This window comes from Molothrus aeneus, chromosome 7 (genome assembly GCF_037042795.1).
Source record: "Molothrus aeneus isolate 106 chromosome 7, BPBGC_Maene_1.0, whole genome shotgun sequence".
Taxonomy (NCBI): domain Eukaryota; kingdom Metazoa; phylum Chordata; class Aves; order Passeriformes; family Icteridae; genus Molothrus; species Molothrus aeneus.
Window position 1 is genome coordinate 37,534,319 of NC_089652.1, and position 16,915 is coordinate 37,551,233.

The window sequence follows — 16,915 nt, forward strand, 5'->3', positions numbered from 1 at the left end:
TCACCTGGATATTGTTTTTTGCTGAAAGAAGGTAAAAAAAAAGACTTGTCAGGAGAGGAATCTGTCAATCTCGACAAGATTTAAAGCCTTTAAAAAAGCTTTGCCATTATTGTGGGATACTGTAGCAGAGGTATATCCGCTCCAAAAGAAAATGTCAAAGGTTCTGCTGGTGCCCTATAAATCTGCACTGAAATGCAATCAAAAAGGCAGGGAACGGGGATGATGAGTGAAGTCAGAGCCTGGTCAAAGGTACAGCAAAACATCCAGCAGGAGGAAGGAAAATCTTCCAAGATGAGCAGGCAGAGTAGAAAGGCCCCAAGTAAGGAACTCATCCCAAAACTGGAAGGTGGTGGCTGACTTTACCCTGAGTGAGCTCCCCCTGGACAGGGAAGTGTCCCACTGACAAAGCCATTCCTTGCATTTCCGAAGAAAGAGAGGATGAGGGGGAAGGATGTCACTCACAAACCAGGCTGAGCTTCAGGAAGTTCCAAATCCCCTTTCTGCCCTGAACAAAGCAAAGCCCCCAGTACCAAGCTGCTGGTGCTCGCCAGAGCCCTCCCCTGGCGCTGCAGCTGCTGGGGCAGAGATTTCCTGTGTGACAATGTGACACGGATCCAGGCACACAAACAGCGGGGCCTGGGGATGGACCAGGCACAGGTTATGTGCCGGTGGATCCCTGGCACTCCCTGCAGGACACAGATCACCGGGAGAGCTCCGTGCTCCACAAGAATTCCCTGCAAGCGCCGGTGCCCTGAGCTGCCGGCAGGAAGGAGAGGCTCCTGCTCAACTCGCATTTCTCTGGTGCCTTGGAGCATGAACTGTTATTATTTCCTCCCTTCCGTGCGTTTCCCGTGCCAGGAGCTCTCTCCCTGGCAGCTCTAGTGCCGATGGCTCCTGTGGGATCAGGGCTGCGTTCAGCCGCAGTGGCTGCTGTGCACATCCCGCTTCCCCCGGCACAGAGCTGCCGGATGATCCAATTCCTGCCGCTCTGGAGCTGCTCCAGCGTGAGCAGGGCACAGCCCCGTGTGCTCCACTGCCACAGCATCCCCCTCCCTGTGCCCAGCAGGCGGGAATGCTGCGGACACCGCAGGCGGCAGCGGCAGCAGTGCCGGAGAGGAGGAAGAGGAGGAGGAAGAGGAGGAGGAGGTGCCACACCGGCCCCAGCAGCGCCTTCCGTCCCGCAGGGATGAGCATCCCCAGGGCTCGCACCAAGGGATGAGCCACTGCCTCTCCCCTGGGAACAGCCGGACCTTCCTGGGACACGGCAGGGGAGGGGACAATGCACCTGCCATCATTCCATGGATGTAACGACAAGGTCTGCTCGGGGCACCCAGACTCAGCTTCCAGCCCCAAAGGAGGATTTTTCCCCAGCCCCACCAATGACACACAGCACAGTGAAGGTACAAAATCCTGGTCTACCCCTCTCCCTGGAGGCAGAGGTCATCGTGTGCCTCCTTCCCAGGAACACTGCCCAGAAAGCTGTGGCTGCCCCATCCCTGGAAGGGTGCAGGGCCAGGTTTGACAGTGGAAGGTGACCCTGCCCATGGCAGGGGGTGGAAGGAGAAGAGCCCTGAGGTCCCTTCCAAGCCAGGCCATGCTATGATTCCTGCATTCCTATGAAGTTCCTGTCCCCTGCACATCTTTTCCAGCAGGGAAGGGCAGAGCGAGCACAGAGCACCACAGGCACAGCCAGGGTTCGAGCTGGCTCCTGACAGACACATTTGTGTCTGCATCTGTCTTGAGCTGCCCTGACACAGCCCCTTCCCCACCTCCATCCCTAAACGCGCACAGAGCTGCACGAGGCACGCTGCCGACACCCCCAAATTAGTGGAATAAATGAGAGGAAAAACGTGCTGAGCCCTGGGGAGGAGGGGCTGCTCCTGCTGCCCGTGCAGCCTGGCCAGCTCCCCTGGATCTGCTGGCAGGAAAGCACGAGAGGAGCAGGAGGAGGCTCATTCCCCCCCGGCAGCACCTCTCAGCCAGGCTCTGAGGCAGCAGCACCATCACAGTGCTGGGCACAGGCACACAGGGACTTGCTCTAAGAGAAAGGAGCGAAACAAAACGAACACAAACCCCCCGAAGTCCCTCAGCTCCCCAGAGACTGCAGCAGGACCCAGGCAGGCAGCAGCCACTCGGGAAAGCACTTTGCTGACTGCCTTCCTCAAGCGCTGCGATGGGAGAAAGCTGCTTCAGCTCCCAGCTGCTGGCAAGTGGCTTCTTCTCCTTTATTTTTGCAAGTAATGCAGCAACTGCACTTGGGTGAAAAGGCAAAGGGAGGAATTATTTAACAGCTGAAAGAAACGTGCAGCCATCAGGACTTTTGGGCTGCACTTCATTGAAATACATCGGTGCAGCTCCTCTTAAAGCTACGTTTGGTTTTATCCCTCTGTTCAGTTCTGGCCCCACATTTCAGATTTAAAGGCACACATGTTTCTGGTTTAGATTGGGTGGAAAATGTTCAGCAAAACCAGCCTGAAAAGCTGTGATGCCTTTGGAGAGATCTGTTCACTGATCAGTTCTGAGCAAAACAGCACTGCAGTGTTTGTGTTTATTTGCACTGTTGTGGTTGTTACACAGCTGGAGGATACAGGTGGGATTTCTTTACCTGTATGAGATCAGACCATCCAGAAGAAAGGCAGACAAGCTTTATGAATAATTACATGTTGTTGTGGAATGTAAAACATCCAATTCTGATACCAAAGAGATCTCATACATCTTTTATAAATTAAATTCTCGCTTGTGAAGAAAGACACAAAATATCTGTGCAAAGCTACATCCCTTTGAAGGCGCCTTCCCCCTCAGCAGGTACAGCCTGCATGCAGAGAAGCTGAATAAGAAATCACAGGACAGAGCTTCCTCCTGCAGACAGCACAGAGTCTGTGGAATCTGATGGGTTTGTGTGTTGTATCCAGAGGCTGCTGACAGAAATTGTGGCTGTCCTGTCTCTGGAAGCGTCCAAGGCCAGGTTGGACGGGGCTCTGGGATGGTGGAAGGTATCCCTGCCCATGGAACTGGATGGGCTTCAAGGTCCCTTTCAACCCAAACCAATGTGGGATTCTAGGAAAACCAACAAAAAGGAAAGATTCCTATGTGGTATATTCCATACAGAGTAGGGAGGCTAAACATTTAACAAGGTTCTTTAATATTCTAACAGACAAAACATCTTCAGCATCAGCACTAAAAGGACATCCAATGGCAGGTCTGAAGGCCCAAGCCAACTCCTCAACACAACTTGCACTTACCCACCAGCAGTGCATGAATTTTGAATGTGTAAGGGGAAACACTGCAGTGCGTGCCTCCTCTCCTCCCAGCCTCCCACTCACCCTGGGTGTTTACACTGATCTATTAAAGGGAAATATCACTTAATGCATTCTTGGAATGAATCTGCTCCAGGCAGAACACAGGAGCTACTCAGCCATGTACTCCTGCACTTACTACCACTCTGCTCCTTGGGGCAGCAAGGAAACATCACAGACAGCTGTAATGGAAAAATGGAGGGGGTCAAAGTAGAACTCATTTGTCTGTTTTTCCATCTGTCAATATCCCCTTCATTTTCCAATAAGGGATCAATAACAAGTGCAGAGCTCCACCATTCCTGGTTTATGGTGTGCAAAAACATCTGGAGAACGTTTTCACCAGAACAAGCACCACAGTGGGGATAGAGCTACTTCTCTTACTTGTAAGAAACTTTGGAAATAAATATTCTTTGAAGCAGTTTTGTCTGTTCCAACAGACACTTCAGTGGCACATTTCAGTTCAAGCAACACTGCTTACAGAACATGAGCTGGCAGCTTGGCTGTGTCACACACTGGAGAAACCTGTCCTGATGAATCCAGCTGGACCTCGTGGGCAGGTGAGTGCAGCCACAGCTGCAGAACCCCAGCCTCCTCCTCTGTGGTGTCCCCTGGACACTGATTTCCATGGCATCTGTCACCCCTGGAGTGTGGCAGCTCTGTTCCTGAGCTTTATCACACAGAGGTCTCTCACAGCTGCCACAGGCTGGGCCAGGCTTTTTTTCCTTGGTGAGATTTTCCAGTTATTGGTCATAATTGAAACATCCCTGCCCAAGGGTGATGCTGGGGCTTGTTTTGTCAGGACCTGATGAGCTCAGCACTAATTGTCCTGGAACATAAACTTTTATCACAGTATCTCATGACCTATATATCACAGATTAACTGGTGATTTGTCAGAACACATCGTTTTCCCAAGCAAGAGAGAGACATTCTGCAGGGAATCCACCAACCTCAGTGGGAATGGGGGTTAAAATAATGCCATGAAATTGTGCATGGAAAGGAGACATTTATAAATTAGCAGCACAGGGGAGCAACCATTAGAAACATGATGTTAATCTTATTCTAAGAGACTAAAGGCTGGGATAAAGTTTGAACTGCTAGGCCAGGGGTATTCAGGTTGTACCTGGCTCTGTGAACAGGAGAAGGGACAGGGAGGATGCCTTGGCCACCTGAGCCTAGAGCCTGTCCCATGAGGGCTGAGGGCTTGTTTCTGGCCACAAAGGACATTGCTGCTGCTGGAAATGAAATCCTGCAGCCTCCTCCACACCGAGAGCACCTGGCACAGCACCCACAGCAACACTTCCCAAGGGAACAGGACACCTCTGCCAGTGCCATCACTGACTGTGGTGCCATTCCAGCAAGGACACAGCCCCTGGGAGGAAGCAGAAAGCACAAATGAGCTGAGCAGAGTCCCTTTGCAGGGAAATGCCCCAGCACTGGGACAATCCAAGGGAGGACTCACGGGGAAAATGTATTTGGTATAAGCAGAATTCTCCCAGAACACAAAGGCTTGTGAAGTTTTATATGAAGCATCAGCAGCTTGTTCAAACACCACTTCACCTCTCCAGTACTCAGCACCATGATAGGGAGTGGTTTTTCCTCATGATTTCTGCCTTGGTGCTGTAATAAATCAAATCCCTGCCAGGCTGCATTCCCCATGCTGGTGAAGCAGCACAACCAAATGGCTCAATTTCTGTAACTTATGGAGCCTTCGTCCTATGGGACTTTTTAGGGAGAGAAAACACAAACAAAGCAAACCAGAAGAGCAGCCCCTTGTCCTCCTCTCCCCTGCCCTGGTGAAAATCAAAACCCTCCTGAGGAGCAGAGCAGAGCCTGTGGCCACCACAGGTGCCCGTTCTGAGTCCTTTCCTCAGGACACTTCAAACCCCTTCTGAGAAGGCTTTAGAGAGAAGCAGAACAAGCAGATTTACATCCTGTGCTGTGCATTCACAAATTCAGGCACTGCTGCCTTCCTCCAGCTCTCCATGGCTGGCTCTGGCCAGTGGAATATCCTCCAAATGCAAAATCCAGTTTGCTTGCTCAGAACCATGGGGCAGACAAAGCTGTGCCCCACACATTGCACGTGAGTGGATATTTATGCTGAGATATGAAAAGAAGGGAAGAACATGGCAAAAGAAGACACTAGAGCTGAAACCAGTTCACTGTTGGCATGAAAACCAGTGACAAAGCACTGTGGAAAAATACAAAGCAGGAGCTGAGGAGAGGCTGCAAGCAAATCCTGACACCACCTGTGATCCCTACGGAACTCAGCACCCCGCCAGCTAAATGACATTTTGGAATTAATCACTGGATTCCAAATGACCATGAGCAGTTGTCCTGTTTGTAGAGCAATCTGCATTTGGGTAAAGTGCTGATTTGGAAAATCAGGCTCTCCTATCTTTATAAATGCATGCTCCAAGGGAAAACATCCACCAGCTCAGGGTCTCCCAAGCAGAGCATGTTTTTGGCAGATAGGGAAGCAAGGCATGGCATCAACAAATCCTAGGCTAAGCTTCTTCCCTTGTTGTTTATTATTTCTATGATGTGCTCCTTCAGCACCAGGAGCCACACTCCTCCCTCCAATGCCCTTGAGCCCAGGGAGAGCTGCCTCCACTTCCCAGCAGCAGCATTTCCTCAAGCAGCGGGCAATTTGGAGAGCAATCTGCAACCCAGGAGCAGCACGGTGCTGAGAGGGCCCTGTGGCTGCACTCCACAGCCAGCCAGGAGCTCAGCAGGAAGAATCCAAAAGCAGGATAAAGCCACAGTTCATCACACACCTTGGTGCTCCAAGTGAACTCACAGTTTTAGCAACCACACCCTGGACCATCAGCTTTTCTTGATTGATCCTTGAAGCTTTTCTTTTTTCTTTTTTTTTTCCCCCATTTAATTTCAATGTGTTTCTGGTATTCCAGTATAAAAGAAGCACCTCTATGGAAACAGCAAGCAGCAATTTATAAAAATGACTTATGATTCTTCCTGAGTGTTTTATTTGACTACTATACTATCAAATCACAAAGTGGCATTTAAGGAACAGAAGATGTGAGTCACACAGAAAACCATCCTCACAAGAGCACAAAGCAAGGCAGGCATACCTAATGCTGTAGTAGTAGAACTTTGGATATTTTAGGAGGAAAATCTAAGCAAAACCACCCCAGCAAAGCCCCAAACAAACCACCTTGCAGCCTCTCAGGCAGCCCTTTCCACACAAGATAAATATCAGGCAGCTGATGATTCATTAGGCAAGGCAGTCTATTAGGGGCTAACAGAAACGAAAACAGATCTGAAACTGTCAAAAACACACAGAAGCTCTGGCCATGTAAAAGCCAAATTGCAATGAGAATCCAGGAGACATAATGGGCAGGGGATAAGGTCTTTTTGTTGGAAAATATTGATTGTTGTCCCAATCAAGGCAGAGCTTAGCACACATTTGAAAGGAAAAATCCTACATGAACAAGCAGCAAGCAGATAAGTGGTTAGGCAAAAGATCCTGACATCCCTCAGCCTTTTGGGATTCAACATTAGAAACTGCACTAATTGGAAGGGGCAAGTTCAGAACAGTCAAGCCCAAAGAGAAGCAAGAGAAGGGTGTCCAGCAAACCAACAGCACTGCAAACACTTCTCCCAGTTCACATTCCTATCCTTGGGAGGGTGGGCAGGCCCTGGCACCTGTGCCAGAGAAGCTGTGACTGCCCCTGCATCCCTGGAAATGTTCAAAGCCAGGCTGGACATGCCTTGGAGCAGCCTGGGATCCAGGAAGGTGTCCCTGCCTGCAAAATCCATCAACATGTGCAAAAAAACCATCAGATCTCAACTACCAACCTTCAGCTTGACGATCTCACAAGTGCCCTGTGGATATGACAAACCCAATAACCACTGACACCTTTCTAACCAAGCCACTGGAAGTCCCAGGTTTTATCTGGCAGCTGGATAAAGCCTCTGCTTGCTCTCAGCTGTCTGTTGTACAAAGATGTTCTACAGAATGAACTGGGTGCTGCAGAACCACTTTTAAATACACATTTTGATGGTTACTCAACCCACAACAACTGAGGCATACAGAGCAAGCAAAGCCCACCTTTCCTCCCCCTTCAGCAATCACAGAGGCACCAGAGACAAATCCAATCAATATTTGGATATGAACTTCCCTACCAAGGTTTGTTTTTCTATAATCACTTTTTCTGCTTGAGCAGCACACCCAGAGATCTTCCTGTCTCAGGTGCCTTGAGAAAAGTGCACGCTGGCAGCAGAAGGAATGGCAGTTTGAAGAGTAATGTCACTGAAAAAGCAGGGGACTACAGTGTCCTCACAACGCTGTGCTGACCATTCACACAGTGAACAGAATGTGCTTCCCCACTATTCCCATCACCTTTTTCCTAAAAATTCTTAGCAATGCTCTCAAGAATTGTATGGAGTAACTGGAGAAAAACCCTATTATAATGCAGCACCACACCCAGTCCTGCTCATGGCAAACTGGGACCAGTAATTACCTGGGTTTATCTCACTGGTGCTTAGTCCCTAAAAACACCAAAGGAAAGAGGAAAGACCCCTTTCAGAATCTCAAATACTTTTGTGGGCATGAATCCCACCACAGGTGTTTGTCTAACCCTTGGTGACAGAGTTTGAGCTTGCACAGAAGGGCATCACCCCGGCTCACAGCCCCACAGCAAAGTCCTGCTTCCCTGAGAGCCTGCTCTGGTACCGGCAGGAGGAGGGAGGCTGTGGATGCAGGGATGGGAATTGCCAAAGGAAGCCAGGCAGGGTTAGATGCACATCAAACAGCTGAAAGAGGTCGAGAAGGAGCTTCTATGGCTCAGGAGAGGAGGATATGCTGGGGAAAGAGCAAGTAAGTCAAAGCAGTTACTGAAAAAATCTACTACAACAGGGATACACAGGACAAGCAAAGCCACCCTTCTACCTCCTGTATGGGTCAGAGACACCGCGTGGAAACCCAATCAATAGGAACCACCGGTGGAAGACGAAGGCATGAGAGAAATGAATGCCTTTGTAAATGGCTGGGACAGGAGGAGGCAGAGCCGCCCCGTCTGGGAAGCACGGGATGACCGGGGGAAAGGCACGGGGCTGTCACCGGCTCCTGCGGCTGTCACCGGCGCCCGGGGCTGTCACCGGCGCCCGGGGCTGTCACCGGCTGCGCGCAGCGCTGGCACCACGCCCTCCCTCCATTCCAGGCCCCTCCCGGCGCTGCCCTGCCCCTGGCTGACCCCACAGCGGCCCCTCACTGACCCCTCACCGACCCCACAGCGGCCCCTCGCCGACCCCACAGCGGCCCCTCGCCGACCCCACAGCGGCCCCTCGCTCACCCCACAGCGGCCCCTCACTCACCCTATAGCAGTCCCTCACTGACCCCACAGCGGCCCCTCACCGACCCCACAGCGGCCCCTCGCTGACCCCTCACCGGCCCCTCACTGACCCCACAGCGGCCCCTCACTGGCCCCACAGCGGCCCTCACTGGCCCCTCACTGGCCCCACAGCGGCCCCTCGCTGACCCCACAGCGGCCCCTCACTGACCCCACAGCGGCCCTCACTGGCCCCACAGCGGCAGCCCCCGCTCGCTCCCTGCCGGCTGCAGAACCGAGCTGACCCCACACTGCCGTCGCCACGCTCGCAGCTCCTCCCAGCTGCCCCATAAGGCAGCGAAGCAGCCCAGATAACCCAGATGAGGCAGCGAAGCAGCCCAGATAAGGCCTCACGTGCTGACAGGCCTGCACCTGACACCCCGAGAGGCGAGGAAAGGTGCTTCACATGCTCAGGTGTCGCTCTGAAGGGAGAAATAGAAGCAAAGGAGCCAAAAGGGGCTGTTCTGACGGTTCTGCAGGTGCAAACACTGAGCCCAGCCAGGTGTTGTTCCTGGGGCTGCCATGGACTCTGCATCACAGGGGACTTGTTGCTAACTCCTGCAGAGAACTTTTTAATGAAATGCTGCCTTAATGGAAATGTAATTTCACAGAAGGAAAAAGTGATTTCTTATGGGAAGGTTTCATTGAAGTTTGTTCCACCCTGAAAAGGGTGGAATCTTTCCCAAAATCCAAAGGAAACTCCGGACTGGCTATGGAGCAGCATTCCAGTCTCTCCCCTCCACAGACACACGACAGTGAGTTCCCAACCATGAGAGGTAAAGCAAAATTCATTTATTATTTGCTTGCCCAGGGGATCTTGCTGCCTTAAGCCCCTGTGCTAACGGGCTTTTATATCCTCTTGTGATCAAAAACGTGAAATGCTTTCCTACAAGGCAAACAAGCTTTAATTCCCAAAAGGGTGACCCTGTTTAGAACTACCCAAAGAATTTAAAAAAAGGCCTAGAAATAAAAAAATCACAAGGCAGGACAACAAGCAAGGGAAAAATCTTCAGTGGGAAGATGTTTCTCCCTAGGGTGATGCCCTCTCCATCTTTCTGTGCTCCTGACAAGGACACCTGTTCCTGCAGAACTTGTTCACTTCCATATCCCTGCATCTCTTTTCCTAAACTGACCCCAGGAAAGGACTTTTCGCCTACAGTCACTGGGAGTTTTCCTCAGCTTCAGCAGTGTAATTTTCCTCCTCCAAAAAGCCTCACACCAGCTACTGCATCATCTACTTCACGTTAATCATCACAGCTGGAAATGGACTGTAATACCATGCACACACTCATTTCTTTATATATCCATCAATAAAAATGGTATTTTTGCTTGTTTTATATATGTACACACACAAACACATTATGATAAGAGATGCTGTTACAAAAATCATAGAAATACCTGTTCACTGTTAAGAAATGTTCGTTGCTGAGCAGTGAACCAGGAGAGATTAGGTATAAATTTTACAGCACCTTTCCAAAAGTGAGCATGTTTACTGGGGATAAGTGCCACTCACTGCCCATTCAGTTCTGCCTTTAATGCAATTAAAGCTGCATTCTGCACGCAGGGCTGGCTGTGTTTCACGAGGGCAAATGCCCACTTCAGGCAGACGCTCCCGTGCTAGTGACTCATGTGGCTGTGGTTTATTCAGTGCTGGAAGCGCTGCAATTAGCAGAGCCCTCCCTCCCGGCTCGCGGTGCTCCAGGGGAGGAAGGAGGATCCAAGCCGGGGCTGCTCCAGCTCTCCAGCTGCAGGATGAGCCTTCCAGGTCCTAAACCAGAACAATGCGGAGGCCCTGCTGTCATCTCGGCACGCTGCTCGCAGTTATTCGCTCTGCACCGCAGGGAACCAGAATTCCACCACGATTCCTTTTCCACCGTCTCGATCCTCTCCCTGGCTCCTCTCCGGCCAGAAAGTGGCACTCATGTGACCCATCCCCACTACCTGTTTGCCAGGATATTGTCTCAGCAGGCATTCCCAATCCCTGAGTCAGGAGCTAAAATAATAAGGTTTAATGTTTTAAGCAAGTGGTTCGGGAGCATAAAGCAAACAGACACTCGGGGGATTTTAACTGCTTTGTGCCTCAGCCTTTGGGGTTCATGGCCTTCAGTTTTTCCATACAACTGGGAGATCCACGCTGCTTTTAAGGTTTGGGGTGATTTTATCGAGAAAAGGGAGGTTCTCACGTATTCCTGTGATTCTGGAAATTAGGTCTATTAAAAGCCTTCTCAATTACAGAGAGGCTGTAAAACTGAAACAGCTGTAAAACTGCATTATCATAAACTGCTTAACAGAGTATTAAGGAATCTGGAAATGACTTCTTCATCCCAGTCCTTCCAAGTGGACATCTAAAGACCAAGTTCCTCTCATCCATAAACACAATTCTTCCAGCACAAACCCTAACCCAGAAATTTGTGCAACAGGTGCCATTAAAGCTGCTTTTCCCAAATAATTTTTGGAAGAGATCACCGGGGTTTACTGAAATATGAACTAAACCACAAGAAATTCCACCTCACCATGAGAAAGGACTTCTTTCCATGGAGGGTGGCCAAGCACTGGAACTCTGTCCAGGGAGGGTGTGGGGTCTCCACAGACATTCCAGACCCACCTGGATCCATTCCTCTGTCACCAACTCCAGGTGACCCTGCCTTGGTAGGGGCTTGGACTCGGAGGTCTCCAGAGGTCCCTTCCAATCCCCTGGGATTCTGGGAATGCACAGAGCTGAGCATCTCAGAAGCACCTTTAAATCCAGCACACATTTACCTGCATTCTCTGATGAACTTTCATAAACGACACATTTCTTCTACACCAACCACTATCCAGCAACTCAGTTTTCTCAGCCCTAATTCTGCACTTTTAAGTTGCCTTCTTAAGAGCATAGTTAGACTTTGCTGAAAGACATTAAACCAGCACAAGGCAGACTCGGGATGGAGAACAGCTCCCAAGGAGTCACAATCTGCCTGGTTTACAGAAACATCCAGCTGGATCCCAAATCACATCCCTAAAGGAACCAACACACTCATCTGCACTCGGCCTGGCAGCTTGTGAGCAGCAGCAATGAGAGAGAACCCAAGGAAGAGTTAACCCACACATACCAAAAGAGCAAAAGGTCTAAATTGACCCAAAGCTTTCCTCATCCCTGGACGTGGCCAAGCCAGGCTGGACAGAGCTTGGAACAACCTGGGATTGTGGAAGGTCTCCCTGCCCATGAGATGAGCTTTAAACCCTTCCAACCCAAACCATTCCAGGCTTCTAAGCAGCAGAGTTTTGAAATAATTCCAATACCCAGTTCGGAAGGATTCCAATACATGGTAATTCCTCTCAACATGGTGCACTGCATTAATGACAATTTTGCCCGGTTGTTGTTCCTCTCTGCCTGAAATAAAGGGATGCTAAAACAAGTGAGGTAACACTCAAGAGGGATCGCACTTCCAGACCAACACTGACACAGGCAGGAAAAAATTCCTCATCCGAAGCCCTCCAGGACCCATCCATTCTCCTGAGGACACCACATCATACCATACATACGTCTGCATTGACGTACACTCTATATTATGTTGTTATCTATGTATTTTACGAGCTGTCCACAACGCCTTATGTAACGGATCCCTGTTTAATATGGAGCAGCGTGTCCATGGCCGCGGCAATCCCGGCCGATCCCCGGCGTGCCCAAAAACACCCAAAAACACCCACTCGGCCACCGGCGAGGAACGCTTCCGAACCGCGGCGTCCCACCGGGGCACCGGGGGCTCCGTGCTGCCAGAGACCCGTTTTGTGAGGGGTGCAGGGAGGGAGAATTCCCCAAGGAACCACGGCAGCCCGTCCCGGCATCTCTGGGGCAGCGCAGGGTCACCCCCCGGCGCCACTCCCGCAGCACGGACACCCAGCCCGCCCGTACGGGGCCCCCCGCCCCGCGCCCGCGGCACTCACCGCCTCCGAGTCTTCAAACCCATGCAGGTACAAGTTGTCGTACATGGAGAGCCGGTGCGGGGCCGGAGGGCCGGGGAGCGCGGCGGCGGAGCGCGGTGAGGCGGCGGGGCCGAGCTCCCTGAGCGCTGCGGCGGCGCCGCCTCCCGCCGGCGCCCCCCCGCCTGCCCCGCTGCTTCCCGCCCGCCGCGCCGCCGCCCCCCATTGGCTGAGCCGCGCCGCCGCCGCCGCGCCATTGGCTGGGACGCGCCAGCGCCGCTACGCCATTGGCTGGGACGCGCCGGCCGCGAGCCGCGCTGCGCGCTGGCGCCGCCTCACGGGCTGATGGCGGCGGCCGCTGTGCCCCGAGGGCGGCCAACACGGCGGCGGACACTTGCTTATTTGTAATAAAGCTGGTTTACAATAAAACAATACTGTATAGTCTAGAGGCGACTGAGGTAGGATCTCATTAATGCATACAAATATCTCCAAAATACGCTGGCGCCAGGCTCCGTTCAGTGGTGTCAGTGACAGGTGGAGGAGCAATGGCCATAAAATAAAACACAAGTCTCAGCTCGACATGAGGAAAAACATCTTTCCATGAGGGGGGCAGAGCACTGAAACCGCTGCCCAGGGAGGGCTGGAGTCTCCAGGTCATTCCCAACACCTGGACACATTCCTGTGTCACCTGCTCCAGGTCACCCGGGCTGGACTGGATGGTCTCCAGAGGTCCCTTCCAGCCCAATCCTGTGATTTATTTATAATAAAATACAAGAGTTAATAAAATAATATAATAAAATAATAAATCCAGGAGTTAAATACAGCCTTTCTTCTTCAAGACTCCAGAGAACAGCGGGTGGTTTCTAAAAAAACCATCCCTCCACCCTCCAACAATATTTGGAAACCCTGAAGCCACTAAGACTAAACAGTAAGAATTAACAGAGAACACAAACACACAATGTCTGGAAACAAGAAAACCAAATCCTAACCACCAAGAATTAGAAGAACAGAAGTGTGAACCTGATTTACAACTAAATTAAGAAGCAAAATCTCTAAACAGGTTCCTCCTGGAGCTCTACAAATTAAACTTCTGGTGTAACACTACGTGATTAAAAAGTCAATAAATAATTAAACACTAATGACAGAACTGATTTACAATTTACTTCCTACTCTTATTAAAACAATTACTTAAAATCTCATCTTCATTGCAATCTGATCCACCACTGCAGTTTCACAAACGCTTCCTATTTGTGTTTTCCATTTGCTTCATTCACTTTTCCTTCCAAAAGCTTCCATCAATTCTGCAAAATTAACACTAATCCCATGGGAAGTGTCCAACAGACACCTGAAGCAAAGCCAACGGTGTTATTCTTGTGAATATTCCCATATTCACAGTTTCCTACAAATTCAATTGAAGATTTACCCCAAAGTTATGCTAAGTCTTATTCCCAATTTACTAATTCTGATGGAGGAGGATCTTGGCTTCTAAATGGTCTTTAAAATGTTCATTAAACTCCCAATCCAGGAGTTAATTTTTGCAGCCTGTTCTACAGACTTCTTGAAGATCTGTGATGTTCCAGATTGAAAGAATCAACTACAAGAATCATTTAGTCAGCTCAAATTTAAAAAAAAATGCTGTGAAATCACAAGATGAAGGGAAAGAAGTGAACTTCACATAGATTTGTAATAAAACATTTCAGAAATCAGGGGAATCAGATTTGATTTCCAGTCCTTACATTTCACACTGTCCTTTTTAAGACACAGAAGTTATTAAAAATACATATTTAATGACTCAACTCAAAAGGCTCCTAAAAGATGCTATAAAAATACAATTCCCTGTAATACAGAGGAATTCTAAATCAAAGACTGTTTTGAATATTATGAGGTAATTTATCCAAGAAACACACACTGAGGTGAGGGAAGAAGACACCCAGCTCTTTAAAGTTGACTGGGAAGTAATATAAATATAATAAATGTGCTGAGGGAACAGGGGGCTGAATGGAGCTGATATTATCCTGCAGGGAATTAGGGAATTCCACTGTTCAGGCCACTGGCCAGCACTACAGGAATGACCTGCTGAAAACATGCAATGGCTAAAGAACTGAAATGAGCCTTGGTAAAGTCTAACCTTTGAAAAATGTCATTTTTTGAACGGCTTCAGTTACTGCATTATTCCTTTTTTTTAATAGCATTCATTGGTGATGTTAATTGGAGCCCACAACTCCACGTTTCCAAGGGCACAGGAGATTTTGAAATAGATGTAAACAAAGACCACGAGTCATCCAAAACTTTTAATGCCCAACAAACACTGAGGATATAACCCAGTCTAAAATATCTTCAGGCTGGAGGTGGGGGAAAGAGAAGAGCTCGGAAGCCAGAATACTTTGAGTATCCACAGTCCTCCAAAAATACTTGGCTTCCTCCAAATACTCTGCTGCCATTAGAGATTATTCGCATCGTCTTTATTTTTAATTAGAGTACAAAGGAAATCTCTCTGAGACGTGCATCCATCTATCCCAAAATACCCATTATTTAGTCAGTCCTGAGCTACCCAAATGTGGGAGCACTGGGGTGTTTTTTTCCGAGGGCGTGAATACAGAACCAGAGAAAATTTTATTTCCAGCCCGATCTAATGATTCCTCAATCAAATGACAGCACTTGTGTGGTTCTTTCAGGAGCTGGAGCAATGAACTATTTGCATAAACACACTGAAGAGCTGCTGGAATAAATAAATGTGCAGGATCCAGATTGCCGAGGCGAGGGAACGCCTCGGCACCGCACTGCGCCAACCGGGATGGGAGTCAGCAACTTCTCCTTCTCCCCACTCCTGCAAATCCCTTCTTCCACCTGGGATCTCACCGAGGGGAGCAGCAGCACTGCCTCCCTTCCTGCTGCTCTGGGGGAGCCACAGCAATATTAAACCTGAAGCAGCAAAACCCCAACACAGCCACGTTCTTGACAGCCCCTCCCTGCTCTCGCATGGTCCTGGATTCCTGACATTACTCAGGGATAACGAGGCAAAACCCCCCCAGAAGGCAAAGGCACATTAGCAAGGAGCATTAGTGGTTGCATTAAGAGCAGCCTTGGATATGGATCTGCTCCTTCCAGCACACACAGGGCTCCAAAACCCACAGTCCCCATCAGCATCCTCCCCATCAAACACAAACTTTGGGTTTCATCTTGCCCCGCCTGGACTCTGGGGTCTGCTGGGGAAAATTGTTCTCTCCTATGGAAAGCTGCTCTTGTAGATGATGAAGAGCCCATCTCTTCATCAGCAGAAGAGCCCAGGGATGGATTTCAGTGATAGAAAGGGAAAGGACCATCCAAAACCAATCAGCATCCTCCCCATCAAACACAAACTTTGGGTTTCATCTTGCCCCACCTGGATTATAGGCCCTGCTGAGGAAAATTGCTCTCCCCTATGGAAAGCTGCTCTTGTTGCCACCAGCAGAAGAGCTCAGGGATGGATTTCAGTGGTGGAAAGGGAAAGGACCATCAGCAATCTCCAGCAATCCACCTTGCCTCCATCCGTGGGAAGGAGGCCAGTTCCTCACTCTCCTAAATTACTTGGCACGGCCCCACTCCTTGCCCCTTCTCCCTCTAAAGCAATTTCCCTGCCTCTCTCCCTCCTCCTCTGTTTTATAATAGAGATTAGATAAGAACCTGGTGCAGTGACAGCAGCTTCTGCCCTGGGTGGAGGCACAGCCAGCAGAACCTCCTGAGATCCCCTCTAACCCTGTTTTCCAGCAGAATGGGATTCGTGGCACTTGGAAGTCCTTGAAGCCAGCAGAGGAATAGGGATTTATTTCTCTTCCAAAAGATTGTGCTGTTTGGGATATATCCTGGCACAGAGGATTCAGTGAATTTCAGGGTTTTATTTGAACAGACTGGGTGGACGGCGTGCTTTAATCCTTGGAATTTCAAGTAATAAATTAGTCTGGTCTAATTTGACAGTTCTTCTGGAGGAAGCGAGGTGCCACCTATCCTAAAACACATTTATCTGACACTGTTATGTAAAGGCTGCTATAATTAAAGAGTGTGAAGACTCGGTTGTCACTTCCTCTTGGTTGGAAGCACCTCCAGTGAGAGGTAACTGGGCTACATTTGTAGGTACCCTCTATATTTAACGAGCTGTGAAATGCCTCTTTCCCAGGCACTGTGGAGACCTGCAGGAAGCCAAGGCCTTCCAGAGGGTTTTTCACAGGGAAGGGAGGATGATCCCAGCTCCTGAGGCAGGCAGGGTGTGCTCCAAGGGTTTAACAGCTCCAGCCAACTCCAAATGCGGCTTCCACTGGAGAACAGGACTGAGCGGAGCAAATCCCAAATGGTCTGGAGAACAGCCCTGTGTGAGCACAGGGATCCCTCTGG

The 16,915-nt window shown here is 49.8% G+C and overlaps 1 protein-coding gene across 3 annotated transcripts in view; it reads right to left on the reverse strand.

Annotated features, from left to right (window-relative positions):
- CACNB4 (calcium voltage-gated channel auxiliary subunit beta 4) overlaps nt 1-12,672 on the reverse strand; it is a 46,316-nt gene extending 33,644 nt beyond the window's left edge. For all 3 annotated transcript variants that reach the window (XR_010783968.1, XM_066554030.1, XM_066554031.1), the window contains exon 1: nt 12,572-12,672. Coding sequence is in view for 2 of the 3 variants with exons in the window: in XM_066554030.1 (XP_066410127.1) it covers nt 12,572-12,616 (45 nt within the window). In the remaining variant the exon portion in view is untranslated. The remainder of the gene's footprint in view (nt 1-12,571) is intronic.
- Between the last annotated feature and the right edge of the window lie 4,243 nt (nt 12,673-16,915).